The sequence below is a fragment of the Anguilla anguilla genome, chromosome 1 (genome assembly GCF_013347855.1).
Source record: "Anguilla anguilla isolate fAngAng1 chromosome 1, fAngAng1.pri, whole genome shotgun sequence".
In the NCBI taxonomy this organism is placed as follows: domain Eukaryota; kingdom Metazoa; phylum Chordata; class Actinopteri; order Anguilliformes; family Anguillidae; genus Anguilla; species Anguilla anguilla.
This window is the reverse complement of record NC_049201.1, coordinates 45,362,103-45,381,827: the sequence shown is the minus strand read 5'-3', so window position 1 is coordinate 45,381,827 and position 19,725 is coordinate 45,362,103. Positions and strand designations below refer to the sequence as shown.

General features: G+C 37.8%; 1 protein-coding gene across 1 annotated transcript in view; it reads right to left on the bottom strand.

Moving 5' to 3' along the window:
• The window catches only part of zfpm2a (zinc finger protein, FOG family member 2a), a 149,293-nt gene extending 139,531 nt beyond the window's left edge, over positions 1-9,762 (bottom strand). Inside the window, exon 1 of the mRNA XM_035383917.1 lies at positions 9,456-9,762. Within this exon, the coding sequence (XP_035239808.1) occupies positions 9,456-9,495 (40 nt within the window). The 5' untranslated portion in view covers positions 9,496-9,762. The remainder of the gene's footprint in view (positions 1-9,455) is intronic.
• Between the last annotated feature and the right edge of the window lie 9,963 nt (positions 9,763-19,725).

Sequence of the window (19,725 nt, the reverse complement as noted above, 5' to 3'; positions counted from 1 at the left end):
ACTCTCTTGGGAGCCTGTGTCTCATGATCAATAACATTATTACACTAATCCCTTCCCTTTCTGTAAATTTTAGTGGCATTGGGATGGAGCCGAATCAAGGCCAGATGACATTTCCGGTGCCTTCTTCTGTAAGAGCACAATGACCGCATGGATATCGCCTCAGCTCAGACCATTTAAGTAACTGTTCTGATGAGATACGCGTAATACCCAGCAGTGTTTGGGTTTAATGGTGGCTGGGGTGGGACTGGGCGGTTGGGGGGGGGTGTGGGTTGGGTGCACATGATATCTCGGTCGATGGTCCACTTTTGATCGGATAGTTATCCCCTTCAACAGTAAGTGAAGTTGAATCGCAAGTTCCATTAATCGTGATTCGCAGGAGACCTTTCAGTGAGACAGTTATGGTTTTGTTGCTTCTGTCCTTGGAGTAACTCTCTGCAAAGGGAAGGAATGAAGGCAGACCAATATGCATCCTCCCGAGATAAGCTATCTGTTGCACTGACTATAGATAAATAACAGTGTTCTACAAGATGGTGAACTCCACATCCGTGGCCAATAGATGGCTATATCCTTGTGAGTGATGAATGATGGAAGAAGTCTTCATAATGTTGGGTATACACAAAGTAAAATGTGCATTTTTTGATTTTTAAATAACTAAGGAACACACATAGGCTCCTTACCACAAGGTGAACAGGAATGTACAATTTGAATATAGGAATTCAAGAACACGATTTGCTCACTCGTATTCATTTCCTGTCTTGACAAGGGGTAGACAGAGAATGTAAAATGAGGCAATTGTGTTCCCAGGCATAGATAAATAAATAAATAGATAAACAGATAGATGAATAAATAAATAAATAAATAAATAAATAAATAAAGTGCAGTTGGGGAAATTCCCTGGAGAAAATTCAAGACTCAATGTCATACGTAACTGCGTTTGAACCAAACAGGAGGGTGAACCAGCACTAACTCTCCTCAGACAAAAAAATAAGACCAAGTTTCAGCATTGTGATGTCCTCTACTTTCCCAAACGAGTAACTGGACATGAGGTTCAGTAAAACTGTACTATTTAACTCAATTATATAAACGTGATACATTTTTTAAACATAGACTGTAGTGCTTACAAAGGCCTTCATTCTTACTGGACTGGATTGAAAATAATTTAAAGTTATTGTAAAGTTAAATCCGTAATTGGCTTCAGAATACATTGTATGGGGTTATTATAGTGTGTACAGTAATAAGCAACAGTATGAGAAATCTATTGCACTGCAATATCGAGTTATTGTATATCAGTCTAAACATTTACATCTTTTTCTATATGGGGATTAATTGAACTATGGTTGGAGTTAGATTTATAACCAGGCTCTGAGCTATTGGGTCGAAGTCCTTCATGATGTCATGAAGGACCTGATGTAATGGCAAATCAATGTTTTAGTCTCATTGCATATCTCCTCACATTCATAGTTTGAGGCAAATAAAATTATTCTAAAATAGAGAATCGTTGTCCGCGATTCGCAATAGAGATTTGTAATAGTTAGCTGTAGTTATTTAGCTATTTTTCTGTTCTTAATCCCTCTACCAACCGCAGCCCTCTCCCAGTCTCCCTCCTTCTCTAACATACTATTTCTCCCATCTTGCTCATCCCTTTGTGGTGGTGCCATCTTGCTGGCTGGCTAGCTAGGCTAGTTGTATTTCCTCTAGAGCTATAGATTTTGTTTCATTATCGTTATTTTGATTGCCTCTGTTTGCAAGACAAACATGCCAAATTTACCCCTTGTACGTGCCCTCCCAGGATGCACAAACACAGAGGATGAAGTCAAGGGCAACGTCATGGTGTCATTTCTTTCAGTTTCCAAAGAAAGAAATTGAAAAAACTCATAAGAAACGGGTGGTGTTTTTAAAAAGCCATGGTGAGACCAGTACTATCAGTGCAAACATCTGCTTGTGCAGTGACCATTTCACAAGACCAGACAGCTTTCAAAATTATAACCAGAGACTTCTTGGCTTGGCTAAATTCCTGAAACTTGCTGGGGCTGTCCAGGATCTGAAATATTTTAACTATTTTCAGCCCCTTTACAATAACTAAAACAAAGTGGGCTTCACAGTTTATCACATGATGGTATGTTGTGAAATCTCCAAAACTGAAAGGGCTCGACCATGAACCTTGTAAGAACCTTCCTTCACCAGATAAAACGTGAAATTTAAGAAAAGAAAATCAAGATTCATACAAATACAAATACAATTCATACAATACAATTTTCCAACTCACAGCGATGTAAGGATTAACTTTTAAAAACAATAATTATTATGCTGAACTAACCCCAAGTCCACAGGCTTAAATAAATAAACTAGAATATCAAGAAAGCTCTGGTGTAAAGCACTGAAAAAACAAATACATAACAGCATCAGAAACATAAAACATGCTTGTGTTGCAGCCATGCAAGCTGTCTTCTTTCTATCTGATGCAGTAGGTTCAGTGCGTGAACAAGCCTATTGCTCTAAGCCATAGCTGAATCTCCACAGCATGCTGCCACTAATTATTTTAACAGCACTTCTTCATTCCCAAAACAAATGTTTTATGCCTGAAATTCTGCAAAGCCTCATACTAGCCATAACATTAATCAATAACTAGGTTTGGAAAGCCTATCTGATCAAAATGTAACACAGTATATCTATTTCATGTTTTACAACCCACGGATCCATTCAGTAAAACATTCAGAGAAAAAAGGATGGCATGTTTGTGCCTGACAGAGAGAGAAGGCCTTCACGGCAGTCACATGCTGCTAGCTATACAGACGTACTAGATTGTGACAGTCCTATAATCAAAGCTTTGTTTGGGTCTTAAAAGGACGTACTTGAACAACAGAGGAATCAGAGGCCCTCTCCCACAATGGCCTTTGGACATCAATATTTAAATCTTACATCTCTGTTGTGATTAGAATTCACTCCTCTTTTTTTTTCTTGAAACAACAACAAAAAAGCTTAAATCGATGATCTTAGAGTCTAAACTAGATTCCTAAGCAGTTTGCCACTCTCAGCAGCAAGATAAGATAAACTTTCTTTGACCTAAGAGATGAAGTTGCCATGACGATCAGGGAGTCCACTTTCTATATTGATATTTAGCTGATGTAACAACAAATAGAACCAGATCCTGGTACTGATAATGGTGATTAATTAATACCAATATTGATCCTACAAGCCAGAGACAAGGCTATTAACTCAAAGCCTGAAAGTCAATTGTTACCTGAGGCTCAATAGACATCACTGATATTAAATCTGTATAAACTGAAAACAAATGACTGTGAAAACATTAAACATATTTCTTCAGTTAAAGAGCTAAGCAGATCAAATTGAAAACTTTGACCCTGCAAAAAAAAAAAGTGTTCATTCGCTGCTCTGGTGTCTATTAGTAGAAAAATAAACAAGCACAAATGCCACATCCAAAATCACACAAAATATCCCTGATAATTTGTAACACGGTGCTAACATAACCTTTTCACCACTCGGGCGTCTCTTTCTCACATTACAGTAATCTGTTTTCTGACATGCCTTTCACAGCTGAGGCAATATCACTTTCAAATTATATGCATAATAAACAAATGGCAAAATGATATACTCTTGCCTAAAGCAGTTGCCAGAATGACTGCACAAGAATTCAGGGAAAAGGAAAGATAAAGAGGAAGCCATGTCAGGAAGTGACCTCCACCTTGACAAACCCTGCCTACCTTTCACTCTGTTTCCCGAAGCTCAGAAAAGAAACTGAGAGCACAGAGACTGCGTGTTCTGCAGTAGCTACGCCGGCCTCCGCCAGGCAAAAACGGATCAGCTGGCACAGCTTTTCGACAAAGGAAACCGAAAATGGCACGTTTCGTTTGATTCCACAGGAAATGTGAGACCGGTGTCACATCACATTCTCTGAGAGGAAACGTTGAGATTCTGGAGTTTTCTTTCCATTCGCCTGTCACTTATGCACAATACAGAACAGTGAAGTACTAATTAAGACGAAAAACAGCGCTGCTCACAAAAGAGGTGGGAAACTAACAAAAATACAATAAAACCAGGGCATATATCAGCCTCCATAAATACTTGTGTAAGAGCACTACTTCAGAAGGATATACTGAGAAGGCTAATGGTACTCTTCAGTGTAGACGGGGAAACTGTACAACAGAAGCTGTTATTGGCCAGGAACAGATGTTAGAGAGAAATTTGGCATGCAGCAACCAGCCTTCGTGCGACATGGATCTATGAAGAATGCAACAGAAACGTCTTGATCATCAGACGGCAAGGGGCAAAATCCTTAAAACGTGACTGAATGGATTCCAAAAAAGCTGTGCGAGTTACACGTGAGAGATACTGAAAAAACACGAGACGGCTCGTTATGCTTTAGAATCCGAGTCTGCCAGGGATTAAACAAGCAAATAAATGTGGCCTGACAAAGTTTACTGTATGATAATATTATTATATACAAATGCAACCTACATTGAAACTAAGGAAAAAGAAATGGTGGAAATTTGTGATTGAATAATAATAAAATATGAGAAAACAAAATGCAATGTTAAACATCAATCGGGGAGTTTATTATCTCTGCTTCTTAAATGGCATGTATGCCCCGCCCCTGCCTGTGTACAGCTCCACCCTTTATGATGACACTGCGGAAGCGCAGGAGTTAATTCACCTGATTGGTTAAATATGGGGTGTACGAAAAAAATTCCAGAGGAAATCGACAAATTGATTACAGCCTCACTGCCCCAGAACGTGCCCAGTGCAAGATGTTCATCCACATTGACAGACTAGCCCACAGATATCAAAATATGCATTTTGGCCATATACATATTGCATTGCAATAACCGTTCGTACCAAGCAATTTCCCTTATGAGTAGTGCGGTTTTATCTGTATATACACACATTTCCCTGTTATCAGTTCAAAATAAGACAGATTGTGACTCATTACACATTTTGTATTCAGTATTTATCAGGAAAAGTAAAAACAGTTGCCACTGATGCCTTATAAGAACTAGTACATGTAACCCAAACTCCAGAATATTATCACTTTCAGTAAACAGGCTCCAGTAACTAAGTCTCAAATAACAAGCTGCAAAACAAAGAACTGTAACTGTCATATAAATACTAACATTTTGTACAAGCATGCAATAACTCAGAAATATTTTAGGAGCCTTCAAGCATAAACATTCACATGGACATATTTTTAATGTAAAGGAGCTTATGTCCAATACGTACAGCAAAGTTGAATATGTTATACTGCATGCATACATATTTGTTATAATTTCAATAGGGCTCACGGTAATGCCTGCCAGAGGAACTTGCTCTTTTTTTAAATAAGCCAGGCTGTAAAAGTCATGTACAGAAATTGCAATTGCTAACAGCAGCGAATGCAGAAGCTGTTGTAAAACGATCAGTCAATTTAATAAGCACATTTGATTTCAAATGTCTGCCCACTGCACTTGGGCTCAACACGCGTCCAATAAACAATAGAGAGAGGTACCCCCTACATCATACACATTCCCCTCCCCTGCAAAACTTTGAGAGCAATTTTACAGAAAAATTACACTGAAGGGCCCCAGTTTCAATTCAGCCACCTCATATCTTTCTTTCCTATTAAACATCACAATGCGTTCACCCCTCAGTATGAGTAGAGGTATGGACACCACAAACAAGCATTAGGGAGTGAAGGATGGAAGTGCGTGTGTATGTGTGTGTGTAGGGAAGGGGGGTGGGGGACGCACACATCATATTCCAGCTAATCGCAATCCACAGAGCATCGGCTATATTTTCATCATTTCTGTCATAAATTTAGCTGACCGCCTCGGAACGGCTAACAATCTGGGCAATTTATTGGCATATTGGCAGGGGGTGATAAGGCTAAAAACAACAGCAGCTAGCAGCTGGCTCACAGAGATGGGCTGATAACATTGATATGTGCTCCCATACAAAACACCTCCTCTGCAATCTGGGCTTTTTATCAAACTCTTATTACAATAAAAGTGTACAGGGTTTTTCATTTTGTTAGTGGGGTATGGGGAAGAGGGGGGGGGGGGGGGAAGGTAGAGGAAAGACCACAAATACAGAAAGAAAAAAAAAAAGAAAATGAAAAAAATCAGATGTAACGTTTCGCGGAAAAAAAACAAGGGGAAAAATACATAATTTATCACCGCATTATCAGGATATCCAGGCAGTCTAATCAAGGAGCACTGAGTGACTATTTTTTGCCTTATCATCCAAAGTGGTGGAAACGGAGAAGGAATTATCAGCCTGCTGCAGATTGCTGGGTTGGAATTTTAATGGTAATAATCGGGTTTCTGATGGTATATCTTCCCCGCTTATCTTTCCCATTATCTGGCCTTATCTCCCCAGTCATCGGAGCAAATTAATGGTGCTCTTTCACATCGCCTTTTTATCACCGCTCAGAGAGCACCCAAGGGGAAAGAATAAGCAAAATATTAAAATACTGCATAAATCACAATTTTAGATAACGGGCCAATGTATGCAGTGGTTGGGGGGGGTTGGGGGGGGGGGCTTTGCCCAACAACCTTTTTGTCCTTTAGAATGACTGTCTGCGCTGACTTTCTGCCTTGTGCCTCCTCGGCCTTTCCCGAATTCCTGGGGTAGAAAAGATCCGGGCTCATCGTGACCTTTCTGTTTCAAAACCGAGGCTTTTTTTTCCCCCAGCACCGCAGGCCGGCGCTACGTTAACGAGATCACACACATGACATACATACACACCATTGTAGGTCTCCGCGAGCAAATGCCGGTGTCAGTGCCTCGCCCCCCTCGCGTGTGACCCCCGAAACTCCGAACAGCCGCCTCGTGATTGGTCGGCTCGCGGGCCGGCTCCTCTTTTTGTTTCGCGCGCACTTATTGCGTGCAGTCAAAATAGCGTAGCGGTTAGCAGGCGCACACGCTTACAACTCCCAAACGCTCACGGTGGTCCTTCACCCAGGCTCACAAACGCTAAGAATTTCAGGTAAACAGCTCGATTTCGACAGGCATTCTGTTCTGCGACATACTCTCATACTGCGACAAAGTTTGCAGCACAAATAACTAAAAAAGGTACATCACAAAAGACCAAAGACTTTCATCTCAGGATAATTATGAAAGTTTTTTTCCTTAGAGACTACCTAGGCCTAATTGTCTTTTTCAGCATCGCACAGTTAAGAACACGCATTAGGAAACTGCTTCATTATTTTTTGCTTTAAAATTTACACATATTTTGAATGAATCAATACTAGAAGCTGAGACTCTGAAAACACACTATGGAGGGCCACGACTATATAAGCATATGACTAGAACTAAAATTACTACAACCCCCGTCTTGATTGGTCGGTATCATTGGAAGGTACTTGGTAGCCAGACAAGTTTATGAAAACCTAGAAAAGCTATCATTTTAAGAATGTTCACTTAAATCTTAAATCATAATTCATGTTTTTATATGTCTTATTCACAGTGTCAATAATTGAGTCAAAAAAACATCTTTAAATAATTCAATTTAACAAAATAAAAATTTGCATGAATTAATGCACAATAAAACAACAATTTAGCACTATTATTTACCATAGCCCAAGTCCATTATTGTAGCATGTGCAACCTAATCAACAGCATTGCAAGCCCTCTCCACACACACACACACACACGTGCGCGCACGCACACACACACACACTCACCTGCAGGCACACATGCACACAAAATCCAGTTGTTTTTCTGTTTTATGCTCTTTTAAAAAATATATTCTGCTAATATAGTGTTGCTTATAAAATTTAATTAAATTTTAAAAAGTTTTAAAAATGCATCGATCAGTGCTGCTGTAGGCTGCATCACACATTCTGTTCTTGATGGCAAGTTGACCAGAACAAGTTTAAGTAATGAATGTCCATTTCCCTTCTCAGCGTTCAACCAACACAAACACTGAAAGATCTCTGAACTTGTTCCTGACTTTAGCAACAAATCCCAAGTGAAGTCAGATACTCCACAAGATGCCTCTTCCAGTTCTGTACACAATCAAGTCAGTAAATCTAAAGTCGACATTTTCAATCTGACCAATTACAACACAATGAGCAAAAAGCCTAATACAGACGCCAGACGCATGGCATGCAAGGAAGCAGATAATAGCGAGCATGTATGCAGACATTTTGAGAAATTCACAAAGCACTTGGATGGATTAAATTCTGACATATAGAATGTAATCAGTTAATCATTCAATATATTGTGTTTTAAAACTAACACAATAAAAATACTCATGTAAAGCATAGGTCTGTTGAAAAAAAAGAAGATAAAAATGCATGGATTGCAGAAACACTGTTAGGCCTTTGCAACTGTATTTTGCCAACTACTGTACAACTATAAATTACAGAAATTAATTTATATAAATTGATTTTACAAGACATTGCATATTTGTCTATTTTTCTTAGTATAATTAAAGTAATCCATGGTTGCTGATATCCAGTCTCCAACATGTCAAATCAACAAAAGTTATGAAAGCTATAATCCTCAAAATGTAAGCAGTCTGTAAGAAGTATGTTGGATATTAAAACTAAATATAGTCCATGCTATTTCATAACAATTAAGCTGCATATTTGTTTAAACTGCATTTTTACAAGAGTGAAATGCAAAGTAAATGGCAATAGTAATACCTAAACTGATGAGTATCACTGCTGGTCCCATATAAGATTAATTAAAACATGATAACATTATTATATTAATTAGTATTATTATAATTAGCAGTAGTAGTAGTACTAGTAGTAGCAGCAGTAGTAGTAGAAGTAGTGGTAGTAGTTGTTTTTGTAGTAGTAGCTGTTGTTGATATTGTTTAATAATAATAGTAGTAGTGAAACAACAACCAAAAATTGTAATTGTATAAGTGCATGGATGTGTTTTAACACAAACATTACATTTCACCCTTGCATTAAAACCTGTCATACTGGCCACCCTAAACTAATCAACTACAATCAGAAACTACAATTTCTGATAACAAAGATGCCATTACTGATATTTGTCATACACATTAAAATAAGTCATATTTCGGTATTTTTGGCAAGGGCAATGGACGCCAATAAAAGCATTATATTTAATTTGAACGTATTTTTATACAACTATTATAGCATTAAAAGTATTTTTTTTTATTTGCGTCCATCAGTAGCTCAGGGCGAACTTAAAAAGTGAATTGTCATACTTTTTCAAAACGAAGTTTCACAAAACATATCGTAAATCCTTTATGAGCGTCCGTGTAAATTATACAAATCATAAAAAAGAAAATATGAGATAAGTACCAAGTTTTCAATAGAACAAAGTCAATATATAAATAGTAGGACAACTGTTTTGAAAATTTCTCAGGTATCATTCACAGTAATACGGCCTTGGTGCTCAAGCAACCTTCGTTAACCTCTTCTAACTTTTCCAACAACCATAATTAAACAGTAATAGCATAGCAACGCTGAAAAACTTACGTTTGATTTGCCTTGGGTTACTCTGCTTCCGTCGGGACATGCCTGCTCTGAGCTGGTCAGTGGATCCAGGTGTAACACTGACTGATCGATAGGTTTTGGTTCATCCAAGCGCCGACCAATGCCTGGGGTTTAAGATGAAATTGAAACGAAAAGGGAACGATTTCTGGTCACTCTTGTTCACTGTCTCTCGCTCCGTCTCTTTTCTCTCTCCTTCTTCTCTGGCGCGTTCCCTCTACTCACTCTTTCTTTCTCTCTGGTGTTCTCCGAGATGAAGCTGCACTGAGCTGCGATCCGCACGGACTGACTGAAGAGGTGAAAGCGTTTCGCGCTTTTGTTTGAAGATAAGGTTTGTGCCTCCCCGGGTGCCGTACCCAGAGCCACTGAACTTGAATGACCATGTGCTGGTTATGTTTCGGCTTCTATCTTTCTGTGGCCCCGGTTATTATGGATATTTGTGGCAGAAAAAGTGGCAAATGATTCCCCCACAAATCTGAATGAGATCAAGTTACCGCTGTTTCTCAGGCCTACTGCCACTAATGACATAATAACATATGTACTTGGTTAACTGTTTGATTGCATAATTATGACAGCTTCATGTGTTTTTGAGACCTGAGAACAAAATCAAATTCGATTCAACGCAAATGGCGCATTATTTAGCATGGCACACAGATTATTTTACTTAATCAAGCAAACGGTACAATTAAATTTAGAACTTTTTTTTCTGACATCACTTTAACAAATGCATCTTATTTAATTGAATATGATAATTTAGTTGATGCATACTTTTGTTGTGCTATTATTCCGTAATGTATTACATTGATACACTGAATGACTAGCTCCTGAATAATGAGATAGCTTGCATCACCACAAGAACGTAAAGCAAGACACCAACTAGCAAATACCAGCCTATGAAGGAGGGAGCAGGTATAGACAGTCAAATTATGCCATAATGCACTCATTAAGGCTTTAGCTAGGGCGCGTGCACACGTGCGTCAGTGCTTGTAGCCTATGATATATTTGTATTATGTATTATCTATTGTTATGATAATGATGATTCAAAGCGATGGTGTGAGAAGGGATATGGATATTAGTTGTTGTGTTTTATTAATTAAGTATAAACGATGACTCAGAGAGCATTTTTTAAAAACTGTCAGCCAATGAGAATTCATGTTTGTGGGTTTTTTCCCCATTAATGAAGTAGGTTATATAGCATGGGCGCACTGTAGTGTGAACCCGTGTTCATAAATTTTAAGAAGTGTACTTAATTGCAGTTTATTCTGTGGGTTTTCTGAAATGGTAGAAGTATTTAATATATTACAATTGTTTCTGCCTGTGGACTTGATTAATAGCCAGTGCCATTTTCAATTTTTTTACGTGTCAGTTGAATCAAGGGTGTCAGATGGAGGATTACTGAAATAACCTGCTCCCAAGTGGTCAGTATACTTTCGACTCACAGTTCAAATTTAAGGTTTGTTGTTCGTTCGCAATCTACTAAACAGGTCAATTTAAATTATTTTATTTTTTTCTACCTTATCTTAATAATTTACTTGTCCAGTATAACTTCGAAATACATTGATATTTTAGATATTTTCAACGTATTTTTTTATTTATTTTCTGTCTGTTTTGTAATTCACGATTATTAACTCTGTAATGCAACATTTTCATTAGATTAATACTGTCAGCATTGTTCACATGATCACTACTGTATTTTTTATTTAACTACGTGGCAATGTGTCTGCTGATAACAGATTATGAATAGGCTACCTACCACGTTTTGATCGGAAATCTTTTAATCAGTCTTAGAAGTCAGTTGATCAAGCTTAAACAAGTGAAGAGCTGGTGGAAATAAAATGACACGTTTACGTTATATAGGAGATTAATTGTAACGACAACACCACCAAGTTAAAATATTTAACCAAATCTTTAACTTTGGTTATTGGTTCTAAAATGGTTAAACTGGATTCTAATCACCCATATCCTAGAAAAGTTTATCCTAACTGTGTTAATGGGGATAATTCATTTGAAACTTTCAGTATCCATTCAGTAGTGTAATTCTTGTTCGGTCACTTTTTGTGTTTCAATCTCCACAGTGCATTCAGATAAACGCAATTTATACACTTTGGTCAATCAAAATATTCTTAAAGGACATTAATCTCAGCAAACCCAAATCGTGGCTGTGAGACCTTGCTGTGAATGATGAATATTGATCATTTCTATAAGCATCATTGATGATGACTGCACTAATTATGGTGCGATTTGCAAAACCGTCATTGAAAACAACAAAATAGATTAAAATAACTTCTGTAACATTTGATTTTAAACTGATAAATTTTCACTCAACTCATCTGATCTCCCCTTTCATCTCCCTCTCGGACTGTCATCAGTTTGCTGTAGGGCGCCATAGAAGGGAATTTCACGTTAGCCTTGTCTATCAGGATCACGGTCAATTTCAGCGAGTCACAGCCATGTACGCAAATTGTAAGGATCCCTTCAAATAATTTTCTGGAACGCCATGGGGAGAGTAAGCGGCGACGTCAGGCCATGAGCTTACTATGTGAGACCGATAGTCTCTCTCTTTTTTCCCACGGCGCGCAGGAACTTCCGCCATAGGCTATGAATGGCAAATTTTGGTCACTCACTCACGGACGACCTTTGAGGGACGTTTTGTGGGACGCGTGCGCAGGTGGTGCCAGCCAAAATGTGTTTGCGGAAGTGAGTTGCGCCGTGGGTATGGGGACTGTTCCGTGCTTGTTCTTTTATATATCGAGGTTCACATCACGCTCTATAGTTTTTACGCCACCATAGCGAATATACATTTTAAACAGCCATGCTTTTATATGTAACATAGGTTTATTTAATTAGTGTGGCATGCATGCGTTTAAATTGCATATGTACATTTCCCCCCATGTTTGTGTAGGCTACCCCTGACCAGGAAGAGAATGGACGTGTTTTAGATAAACTGGTTAATGTAGAGTACAATATATTGTAGTGGGAACTGTAAATAACTACAAAATGTTCATATTTCAATGGGTAAAAATCTCTGTGAAACTACATTAAACCATCAATTTTTTTATCAGCATTTTTGAAATACATAGTTTATTATACAATTTACAGCAACCACAATGAGTCCCTGTTATTAATAAGTACATTTTACTGATTTGACTATGGGATTAAAATTCCCTGTATGAATAAGAGCTGGAATGGGACCTACAGTTCTGTTTTTAGAGAACCAGAAACTGACGGAAGTACTACATCATAGGGTAGTCATCATTATATTATAATCAATAATAGTACCGATAATATATTGTATTTATTTTGTGCCTTTGCCATGTCCATGGTGCTGAAAGTTAACACCAGAAGGGCAATGAGTTAGTAAATGATCATAGTGCAGTTCACTTCTTTGTGTTTGTAACAGAGCTACCACTTTAACTGAGAAGGATGATGTCTGGGGGCTCTAAGTTGGCTAGTATTGCTAAAGAACTGGATTTTGGTTTGAATCCTGATCATCCCTGTGTTTTGGTTTGAATCCTGATCATCCCTGTGTTTTGGTTTGAATCCTGAACCTCCCAGTGTTGACTGTGATCAGTATCCCACAGGCTCCTGCATAATTGTCCCTAGTATCACCTGGGGATGGAAAGTTACAATTGCCAGAGTCGTCTCTGTCGCTTAATGAAAGATTGGCTTCACTGGAAAAGTAGGGGCCTGCAGTCTGTCAGCTGTGCATGATGTTTAAAGATATGTGTGAACAGTGTTTTGTGTACCAGAATGCCAACAAAACTTTACCAAATACCAATTTGTATTCATAGCTGCAGTATTAAACAAAAATTTAAAGATGTATCTTGAAATCCTGGGACGGTTTGTTTCAACAGTGTCTCAGAACAGAACAACGATGGCTTTGTTCTTGCCTGGGTTTACCAAACTTTATTATTTTGTGCCAAACATTTTTGTTTTAAGATTTTTTGGCTAATTGGATTCTCGAAACTTCTTAAATTGCTTTTTGTTGTCATTTTTCTATATTTCCACATTTTGAATGCCCGGTCGTTGTTGTTGGCCCTTCGTTGTAATGTCCCTTGTCAATTCTTTTGACTGTGTCATCTATCAGCTGAGCTGCAAGGTGATTGCACTGGAAGGCTGCACAACTTATACAGCTGGCACAGGCAGATAGAAGGCACCCAATTGAACAGACAAGTCACAATTGTGTGATGAGGTGGGGAATACCTTGCATACTGAAACCGTGCCTCTCTGGGTGACACACAATGAGTCATTGTAGTATGATACAGCACTTTATCAGGTTATGGCGCTTGAGAGTCCAGATGTTCTAAACTTTTTTCAAACATTTCTGGAATCATTGCTAAGCTTCAGAAACTAATAGGCAACATACTTGAGTTCAGTCTGTGTTTTTGTGATTTGATTGCAAATGGCATTCATGATAAAAAGCACTTTGACTCTTCTGTGGTCAAGAAGTCCATATAACCACATTTCAACCACTGATCATTGGCCATCCTGACCATAGGTTGTTTTTGTGGGCCAGCATTTTTCAGTGGGAAGTAGACGAGCAAAAAAAACAAGACCAACAAAAGCGAAGAAAAGCGAGTTGGTATTTTACATGTAATTTTATGGCACCTTGTTTATTTAAACTAATTTATGTTGGTAGGTCAGCTGAGAAGTAGTTCTCATTTGTAATGGTGACCAGGGCAGGAAGCAAACAATACAGATGCATTATGCAGCAATGTACAGCGCACAGTCAACAACCAGTAGCATAAACAACAAAGATAGGAGCAGAGTAGAGCAGGTTGACAATTCAGGTACATAATTCAACCAAACAGCTAGAAAAATCTGTCTAGTGGGAGAGGACACATTTTGCAAAACATTTAATTGGCTGTCCATTGCCTCTTGAGAATTTATACATGGCAGCTGGCTAAGGACAACAAGTCCATTCCTGGGTACATTATAATGATGGTCATCATCATCATCCTCATGGTGATGATCATCACAATGGCCATAGCAATAATTATCATGATCAATATTTATTGCTTTAACTCATTCTACATTTACACTACAGCCAAAACAATTCCAGTGAATAACTGCACTTTGCTCAAGGGCACAGCAACAATGCTATACCTGGGATTCAAACTCACAACTTTCAGTGAAAGTAAAAATACTGCTGTCTTGTATTGTCCATTAAGTTTAATACAGAACTTTGATTGCTTACTATGGAATGAGAGTAATGGCACTGCAGTTGAACTTTGCCAGAGTGAGCAGAATTCCCAAAGTTGTAAATCCCAGCAAGTGAACTGGCCCTTTAAAAAAGTTCTCAAAACGGGCAACAAACCTTCTACACCTTGCTCCGTCATAAGGAAGGTTTTTTATCGTCATTACTCAGATTTTAAGTATCATTTCTTAAACAGTCGCAGAGACGGGAAATCGCCTTCTTCAATTAGCCAGTTGAACTGCCAAGTAAGACAAGCAAGTCGCCTGTGAAATTATCGTGTAACCCAATTTCAGGACTTTGGAATGGAGTCTGAAACTACAGTATAATTTCAAGGGGTTAACAAGTCAGCGATGCTGTACCTTGTGCCTCTCGAGGAAATGTTTATCTTCCTTCCTGCAGTTCTCCTCCACTTTCACTTACCATTTAACTGAACGTTCCTCTTCTGCTGCTCATATTGCCCTTGGTCTGCTTGGTCCTGCTATTGTCTTTTAGTAAACTCGCTGATGAAATGCAGCAGTTTAGCAAATAGCAAACCGCTAAAAACACTAATAGACATGGGACGGTAGTCTAATGGAAGTTTAATGGAATTTACATAAAGGTATGTTCCCTGGAGCAAATGGATTCTGAATCAACTTTACATGTTTGCAAGTTTGTCCAACCCTTAACTGATATTTTGCCTTTAAGATTTCTTTTTAAAGTGCAAATGTATTCTCCTACTATATTTTTAAATATTGATGGTACAATCTCCTCCCTCACTTGATGCAGTTTCAACTTAATCATAATATGTATTGATAATAGTATATTATCCAATAATACACAGAGGAATGATTCCTGGGTATTATTATTATTATTATTATTATTATTATTATTATTATTATTATTATTATTTGGTAGACATTCTTGCCCAAGGCGAGCTTTGAAGGCACAAGTGCAAAAAACACATGGGATATTATTAACCGTTAAACAAAAACATTGACCAGTTGCAGCTTTAAGCACATTCAGAATCACAAAATCCATCCTAAATTTCCAAGTCCACTGCATTGCATGTGGAGGGTTCATAACCAGATTTGAAGACACGCTAGCACTCATCACAAAGAATGGAGCCCATATTGAATGACATAGGAGCTAATGATTCAAAATTGCATAAGCCTATAACCTGTAACTGACACACAGCCAATTTGAAGCTCCTGCAGTGTTTGGATTTAACAAGCAGGCTTTTGTGTAAAAAATCTGATGGTGCCTGTACTGAATCTGCCAAAGAATTGGCTGCTTCCTGTAAAAAATAAAATTAAAATAAATACAAATAAATAAATAACGTGCATCCACAGACTATGCCTGATTGGCATAATATGCTGAATGAACTGCTCTTGGTCAGTGGTGATACAGAACACATTTTTTAGAAAGAAAAAAACAGGCTGAAATGTGCATGCAAAAACAATAAGCTTCCAGTCAGTGCCTTGGATGGCTATTGAGGAAATATTATTCATACTATTTTTTTTTTGTATATTCCACTAATTATACTAATATTTAGAAGCTGGAATAATACTGTTGACTTTGGTTTGGAATAACCCAGGATGCCCAAATTGCCACAGAGCACAGAAACCATAATGACCTTGATGTCTGAGAGGTGTCGTCATGTCTCCAAAGCTCAGGTCTTCAGTGTCTGCACCCTGCCATCAGAGCTGACCCAGTCATGTGACTGTAGGAACTCGTGCTTCAGATTTAATTAATTGGCTCCAGGGAACTAGTCAAACCTTAGTCCTTTTTTGTTTGACTTTGGATTAGATTAAAATGTGGAGGAACAAGCTATGCAGTTTTCCTTTGAATACATGTTTATTAGGAATTATATCCCCTTTTAACCAATCAATAATTGAATCTTTTTTTTTTTTTTTGGCTTTGCTTCAGGAGATATAATTGTTACATATAAAGAAGGCACCTTATGCAAAATAGAGATGTTGCATTATCCAGGATAATCTAGAAAAAACGAGCTGGCAAGATATTTCAAACTGCTCTGCATTTTGTTCCAGGGGAAGATTAAATTAATCCCAGTGCATTGTCAGACATTGAAATGTTCCAGGTAAAACATGGATAATAAACGATTTGTTAACAAGGTCTCAGTGATTCCCAGGTTTAAAGGAAATTTAAAATAAATATGTTCATTTGATAACCAGGTCTAAATAGAACATTTGTATATATTGGGATGTAATTGCTGATTAAATATTGATTTATAGTAACTGATAGTATTTTATAGTATTTTACTAAACATGAGGGGAAAACACTGATATAACAAGCAAACATAACAGAAAATAAGCAGCAAGCCAGTTCATTGTGCATTTACCAAAGAGTTTGGATGGCTTGTAGCCACTATCTTTGCTCTATTGATGAAGTGCATATATTTTGTATGATAGAGTAATTTAATTGGCATTGTAAACTAGCATTACTTAAATATTTATTTTAGAAGTATTTATTTTATTGAAAGTTGTCAGAGATGTTATAACTGTTGTACCCATGCTCACAAGTTCCTTCTGTACAAATATCTTTTACAACATCAAAATTCAGCTTTTAACTAAACAGCAAAAAAAAAAAAAAAACACAATCAAATTTCTGCCATTTTGGTATGAGGATCATACACCATATATCTTATTTAAACTGCCTCAGATGCAAAAGATTTATTTAGTGGAGTACAGTTCACATTTGCCAAAATCATTTGTGATCTCCGCAGAAGCGATGGTATTGTGAGGGAGTCAAATTGCCATCTAAAGATTAATTTAACGCCACTCTTAAATCCCCTGTGGCTGAAAGGTTATTTGGCTGTGTTTCTGAACTGCAGTGGCCTGTTTGAAGCTGAATTTGACTGACAGGTACAAATCTGTGAGAGGAAGATGATGCTTTTTCAATGGCTTGGACCAGATGGTAGCGATAATTAACATGATGCTGTTTCTGTCACAGGGGAAATCAAAGACAAGAGGTTCACCACATTAATAGGTTAAAGTATATATGGAGATATATTACAGTACACTCATAATTTGATTTGAGGGAGAGGCTGATCCGGCATGATGCTAAATCATTTGATTAAAAATGTCAGGTTACATTTGAGAAACATCGTTCACAGTCAGAAAACACAGACTCTACACTATGCATGGACACACTTCCTTTATAATTCATTTCGTATCTGTTTTGAATTTGCCCATGAATTCTGAAGTCCAGATACTTCATTTTTCATGAGGAAATATATATAACATACATTTACAGGATGTTTGTGGCTGACCTGCTCACTCTAGCCATTTTTTTAAATTTTTTTACAGATGTTCAGTTTTTGTAGGCCATGTGTTATTGAACAGAAAACAAGTCATTCTTCAGAACATTCTGAAATATACATGGTACATTGAGCGCGCCAAACAGATTTGTTCACAGTAAGTTTGTTTGAAATAAACATGCATACAATATCTGCACCATTGCAATCAGGCTCGTTTGTAACCACTTCACTTAGCACTGTCAAGTGTCATACTGCAATATGATCATCTATGAATGTGTGGAGTGAGCAAGCATGTGTGTATGTGTGCACGGCTGTGTTTTTGTGAGTATACGCGCGTGATCTGTATTTATATGGGTGACGTGCATTGCGTGTGTGTGTGTGTGAGCGTACGTGCATGTGCGAGAGCTAATTTATTAAGATATCACTACATGCCCATATCCTTTACAGTGTATATAGGCCTGCTGCCCTGATGTACAGCCAAGTCAAGGTTTTCATTTGTGATGTTCAATTAGCATGCTAAAGGAAAGTATTTTTAAAGCAGGAAGTGACCAAAGCATGTGTCTAAAGTTGTAGGGTAGTATTATCTCGCCACTCAAATTTGTTTGAGCTCCACCTAAAGCTCGGAACATCAACCTGAATGCACTAGTTCACTGTGGAGAAGGAACCTCAGAAAAGACCTACCACTGTCCATAGAAACATGAATTTACCTTGCTCAGGAATCCTTGGAAGGAATAACATAAAGGCTAGAATTAAATGGAGTGATCCATCAAATGACCACTCAATGGTATTTAAAGAAAATGCAATGTAATTATGCCCAATTTGAGTGCAACCGAGGAACTATGGATGTGTTACATCTGTTTCACAGGCACGGTGCCATTACTTCCATCATTCTGGTTGTTAAAAGTGCAAGCATCAAACAAATCTCCGTGGCAGGTGCTTCGTAATTTGGATGAAAATATAGATTTTATAGAGGCCAAAACAATATAAGAGAAAGCCAACTGCATGGTCATCTAGATATAGTTGCTAGTTGAATCCTTTCCAAAAAGAGACAAGCCATCCAGGATTTCAAGCACAGATGAATACCGCTCCCTCCAATATTCCTAGAACATAAGAGCAGAACACATGACAGTTGCATGGTTGTGCAAACACATCTGGCGGTGTCTAAGCCATCAATTCCTGGAGTGAGATTCCAGATTGGGGTACCTTTGTCAGAATCTGAGTGATATACTTCAAAGCCTTCCAAGCCAAGACCCCAGAAATGAAACTTGTTAATCATGTCAGTTTTGCATTCAGCTTTATGTTTGTATTTTAACAACACATGTTTAAAACAACTGCTTCGTTCTCTGCAATTAGCGAGAAGCCTAGAAGTCAAAATGCAAGCCTTGATTGGTTCTGTCTTGAACAGGTTGCTCTCAGCATGTTACACATCTTGCCATCAAAATCCAATAAAAAGTGTTTCCCATGATGCAAGTGTGAAATTTTTCTGTGTTTTTAAATCTTTCCTTCTGATAGGAAAGTGAACGGTAAAAAATGTTGGCTCTCTGTATTTTTGAACTGTTGTGTTGTTTGATAAAAATGATATAAATAAAAACCTAGGGCCAAGTCCAGGTGTAATTAAAAATAAATGGTCTTCACAAACATATTACAGATAGCTCACCACCCAAAGTCCACATCTGCTTTATACTTCCTTATGAGAACATAACATTATAAGGATATTAGATGTAGCACAGTGTAATATTACATCACCTTCTGAAATATATACTGAGGGGGGTAAGGTTTTGAAGTGAATAGGAGGGTGTGTA